This window comes from Bison bison, unplaced genomic scaffold, assembly GCF_000754665.1.
Source record: "Bison bison bison isolate TAMUID 2011002044 unplaced genomic scaffold, Bison_UMD1.0 scf7180017864461, whole genome shotgun sequence".
NCBI lineage: Eukaryota > Metazoa > Chordata > Mammalia > Artiodactyla > Bovidae > Bison > Bison bison.
Window position 1 is genome coordinate 5,841,445 of NW_011495023.1, and position 5,802 is coordinate 5,847,246.

The window sequence follows — 5,802 nt, forward strand, 5'->3', positions numbered from 1 at the left end:
ATGTGAGAGTTGGACTGTGAAGAAGGCTGAACACCAAAGAATTGATGCTTTTGAACTGTGGTGTTGGAGAAGACTCTTGAGAGTCCCTTGGACTGCAAGGAGATCCAACCAGTCCATTCTGAAGGAGATCAGCCCTGGGATTTCTTTGGAAGGAATGATGCTGAAGCTGAAACTCCAGTACTTTGACCACCTCATGCGAAGAGTTGACTCATTGGAAAAGACTCTGCTGCTGGGAGGGATTGGGGGCAAGAGGAGAAGGGGACAACAGAGGATGAGATGGCTGGATGGCATCACTGACTCAATGGACATGAGTCTGGGTGAACTCTGGGAGTTGGTGATGGACAGGGAGGCCTGGAGTGCTACAATTCATGGGGTCGCAAAGAGTCGGACACGACTGAGCGACTGATGTGATCTGATAGTCAGTGAAGCTGATACATGTTTGCAAAAGACAGCATATTATCAAAAATTTAATTCAAACAAAAACTTAAGAGAAGTATTACAGTCAGCTGATATACATGGAATTCACTTATGCATCATCCAAAAGTAACTGGCCTTTTGGGAAATTCTCTAGGCAAGAATACTGGAATGGGTTGCCGTTCCCTTCTACAGAGGATCTTTCTGACCCAGTGATTGAACTCAGGTTTCCTGCATTGCAGGCAGATTCTTTACTGTATGAGCCACCAGGGAAGCCCAAGACACTGAGCTGGTACCCATGGAATTCACTTATGCATCACTCAGAAGTAGCTGGCCTTATGGAATGGTGGAATAATGACACATGTTCTTGATAGACTGCTGTGCTTTCTCATGCGATACAGCAAACCAGCAACCAATTTTCCCACAGCCAATCAGGTGAAATATAGAACTGAGCATATGCTTGTTACTCATTTTTGTCACCAAATATCTGGACTCTCTCTCCATATTTCTAGAACCGCTCACTTTATGAGACATGAAAATGAGAAACACTTTTCTTTTTTTTCACCTAAGTGAGAGCTTAGTGCTGCAGTCCATGAGGTCACATAGAGCTCGACATGACTGAGCGACTGACCTGAACTGAACTAAGTGAGAGCTGTCAGTCAGATGCGTCTACCAGTTCAAAGTCCTGGAATCAGCAACACAAAAGACACAAGGAGTGTTTTGCTCTGGTGACAGATGCCAGCTGGTGGCTGTTTCCTCAACCAACAATGAGCACTGGTTCCAGCAGGATGCTCCTGTGCCCACCCAGTGACAGGATCTGTGCCCAGCTGCGCTGTGTGCCATCAGCTCTTCTGTGTACAGCGCTAGCTTCTGTGGAGCAGTGCAGTTTCTTGGCTGAGCGGCCACCAAGCAGTGGTGTGCTGGAGTCAGGTTTCCCTGCTTGTAAAAGGTAATCACTAAAGTTTCAGGAATTTTGTAAGCCAGTCATGAAATGTAATGTTGAATATTAAATTATATAATATAAACTCACAATTATATAAATTATCTATAAAACAAAGTAATATACTCTCTTACATTTCTAGCACATTTCTTCCTGGTTTCACGTTCAGTGACATCACACTGGAAGCTCGGACATCAACCATCATAGGAGTGTTTACACCATGGAAATCGGCAAACACCACAAATTGAGGCTTGATCTATTATTTTGTTGTCTAGAACTTGATTGTCTAAAATTTAACTGATGGAAAAATGTTAATACAAATTTCACCTAAAAGTGTGTCATGTTTATAACCATTACTTGTAAATAGCAGAGAAATTTAACAAAACATATTTTTCCCAGAGAGCTGTAACAGGACAGTATCTTTGCAGTAGCACGTAACAGAATTCTCTACAATGAGACTACAATGTCAAAGGCAGGGCAGGACTCTGCCTTTCATTCTGAAGCTAAGCCTCAGCTTGTAACAAGAACGTTCCAATGCTTTGAACAGTAGTTCAATTTCTGTTCAAAACTGTTCATCTTTTTATATGTCCTGATTTAGCGGCACATCTCTTCCATATCTTATAGCATACACCCAGTGTCCCTAAATGCATGTGTTATATTTTGACATGGTACTAGTGTGCCTATTTTTGAGGAATTTAGCTACTCTATTAAAAGTCACAAGCATTTATTGAGTACCTGCTACTTACAAAATAACTGCTTGAAAATAAGGAGAAAGTTTTATGTTGTCCTTGAAGAGTTTCATCATTCAATACTAGAGGGGACATATACACAACAGCTGTAATTCAAATGAAATTTTAGGGGACCTTCCTGGTGGTCCAATGGTTAGGACTCTGTGCTGCCACTACAGGGGGCCTGGGTTCGATCTCTGGTCAGGGAACTAAGGTCCTACACGTGTGGGGGTGTGGCCAAACGTGACAAGTAAAAATAAAATAAAATGTTAAATAACAACAACAAAAATGTTAGGAAATATAAAACATGTTCAAATTGCTGGGAAACCTGATTTCAACATGGTAACAATTAACCAGGTATACCATCTATAACAATAAACTGAGCTTTATAATGAGTATCATCCAAATAAAAATCTTAATTGCTCTTCTAAATGTGAGAAGAAGGAGTCAGACAGACCTGGGCTTGAGAAGCTCCTCAGCAACTTGCTTTTGATGTGTACCTAACTGGTTAATCATTCAGTCGGGGAGGCAGGACCTCTTAGGACTGATATGGACTAAGGGGTTCATTACAGGGAGTAGATATTACACAAATGTGGGGGAAGATGTGATAGCAAAGGTCTGTGAAGGAGGGGGATATTTGGAGGATCAGATAAAATTGCTAACCTTGAAACATGAATGGAAGCTGATGAAGGGCTCTCTTGAAGCCCGACTCCTCGGCTGGTGGCCCCAAAGTCACCTGCCTGCAGAGTGGCAAGGCGGGCAGTCAGGAAGGAAAGCTGACTGCCAAGTGGTGGGAAGCAGGCACACCTGCCTATGGTAACACAGAGGATTGCCTTCACACCGTGTCTCTTGCTGCACCTAATCTTGCCCGGGCTCAAGAGCATCTGAAGGAGACTGATGGACATTGAGGGAGCTGCTGAGCTTCAAGATGAAAAGATGAGCCACCAAGGACATCGGCGACAGCCTGCTTTGAGGGTGATGGCTGCTGCTTCACTTCAAATCCTATACAGATTTCTCCAGAGCCAACGTTAGACAGGAACCACACAAGTGCAGAACTTCCAAGGTATCTCAGTGGTAAAGAATCCATATGCCAATGCAGGAGGTGCGGATTCAATCCCTAGGTCAGGAAGATCCTCTGGAGAAGGAAATGGCAACCCACTCCAGTATTGCCTGGAGAATTCCATGGACAAAGGAGCCCCGAGGGCTATAGTCCATGTGGTCCAGAAAGAGTCAGACATGACTTAGTGACTAAACAACAAATACAAGTACAGAAATTTTGGGGAAAATAATTCCAGTTTAGTTAAAACATTATCAAACCAATATATTATATTACCTCAAGAAAAACCCTGTTAGCTTTAGGTTCCTTATTTGTAAAAAGGAAATAATGGTACTTACCTGGAAGCATTGTTGTGAGGCTTTATATGGCAAACATATTAAAAAACAACAACTCCTCACTCCTTATTAATTCTCATTTGGGACTTCCACAGTGGTCTAGTGGCTAAGATTCATGATCCCAATGCAGGGGGCCCAGGTTCCATTCATGATCTTGGAACTAGATTCCACAGCCCAGGGATCAAACCCAGGTCTCCTGCATTGCAGGCAGATTCTTTACCATCTAAGCTACTAGGAAAGCCCAAGAATACTACAGTGGGTAGCCTATCCCTTCTCCAGAGGATCTTCCTGACCCAGAAATTGAACTGGGATCTCCTGCATTGCAGGCAGATTTTTACCAGCTGAGCTACCAGGGAAGCCCACCTACATGGCACAACTGACTGAAAATAGAATTTGCATGCCACAGCTAAGACCTGGGCACAGCCAAATAAATAAATACATATAAATGTGTTTGTTTTTTTTTAATTCTCATTTAACTGAGCGTCTAGTATTGTATATGGCCACACTCTCTGATTCTCCATTCCTTCTGAGGAACTCTGACATCACTAATCCAAAAATCTTTTCTACTGTCCTACTTCTCACACTATTGTTGCTGTCAGTTCCCAGAGCAACTCACTTCACACTCAGTGTGCCCCTAGATGAAGCATTATCTTAACTCTAAAAGGGCTACCCTTTCCATCAAGTCATGTCTGTCTGCACTCTTGACCTCATCCCTTCAGATAGAATCTTGGGTTCATTTTCGAGTGTTCCTCTTCATCTTTACCTACTTCCAGACATGACTACGTTCTGTCAATTCCTTCTTTAAAGTGACTTTCGAGTGCTCCTTTCTTCCTTGTTTTCACTGCCACTACCTCTCCCTGACTCTTATCTGCTAGGTAGTCTCCTTAACCCCAGTTTCCTTCTTGGATTCTGTCTGAATCCTACTCAGCTTCCTGATGTCTCATTGTTCTGTGCTGATTAAGAACTTACAGTTGCTTGCTCTTGTCTATTGTACTATGTACTATGAAACAGTGAAAGTGTTAGTCACTCAGTCATGCCCAATTCTTTGAGATCCCATGGACTATATGACTGCCAGGCTCCTCTGTCCATGGGATTCACCAGGCAAGAATACTAGAGTGGGTAGACATTTCCTTCTCCAGGGGATCTTCCAAACCCAGGGATTGAACCTGATCTCCTGCACTGCAGGCAGACTCTTTACCATCTGAGCCACCAAAGAAGTCGATTAAGTACTATAATTAATGTAAAATCTTTTGATCTTTGAAGAACAATATGAAGAAAATGGACAAGTGGAAATTTTCTCACACACACAAAATAGATAACCTGAATAGTATTATATCCCTTTGAAAAATAAATGTATAGCTAGAGACCTTAAAACAAAGGTAACAGGAGGCCCAGATGGCTTCCCTGGTGAATTCTACTAAATATTTATGGAAAAAATAATACTAATTCTACACAAACTTTTCCAGGAAATAAAAGAGGAAGGAAGTCAGCATTACCCTAATACCAAAAGGAGAATAACTATTAGAAAAAAGAAAACTAAAGACCAGTATGTCTCATGAACATACACAAAAAATCCTCAACAAATACTAGCAAATAATACTCAGCAATATATAAAAGGGATAATACATCAACACCAAATACGTCTTGACGAATTTATACCACAAATGCAACTTAGTTTCAAAAATGTAAAAATCAATCAGTGTAAACTTAAACATACTCATAGCAACTCCCACACCTTGGTATTTATTTCAGAGAAATAAAGCATATGTCTATACAAAATTAGCCCACAAATCTCTAGAGAGGCTTTATTTATAATCATCAAAAACTAGAAACAATCTAAATGTCCACCAGTTGGTGACTGAATAAACAGACTGTGGTATATCCATACAACAGAATATTATTTGACAATAAGAAGGAAAGAACTATTGATACATATATCAACATAGGTGCATCCAAAAATATTATCAGTTCAGTTCAGTTCAGTCACTCAGTTGTGTCCGACTCTTTGCAACCCCATGAATCGCAGCACACCAGGCCTCCGTCTATCACCAACTCCCGGAGCTCACTCAAACTCATGTGCATCGAGTCAGTGATGCCATTCAGCCATCTCATCCTCCGTCGTCTCCTTCTCCTCCTGCATCCCTCCCAGCATCAGGATCTTTTCCAATGAGTCAACTCTTCACATGAGGTGGCCAAAGTATTGGAGTTTCAGCTTCAGCATCAGTCCTTCCAATGAACACCCAGGACTGGTCTTCTTTAGGATGGACTGGTTGGATCTCCTTGCAGTCCAAGGGACCCTCAAGAGTCTTCTCCAACACCACAGTTCAA

The 5,802-nt window shown here is 41.9% G+C and overlaps 1 protein-coding gene across 1 annotated transcript in view; it reads left to right on the forward strand.

The window, feature by feature from the left end:
* The first annotated feature begins 1,181 nt into the window (after window positions 1-1,181).
* The window catches only part of COMMD3 (COMM domain containing 3), a 19,972-nt gene continuing 15,351 nt past the window's right edge, over window positions 1,182-5,802 (forward strand). Inside the window, exon 1 of the mRNA XM_010860059.1 lies at window positions 1,182-1,363. Coding sequence (XP_010858361.1) covers window positions 1,182-1,363 — 182 coding nt within the window. The remainder of the gene's footprint in view (window positions 1,364-5,802) is intronic.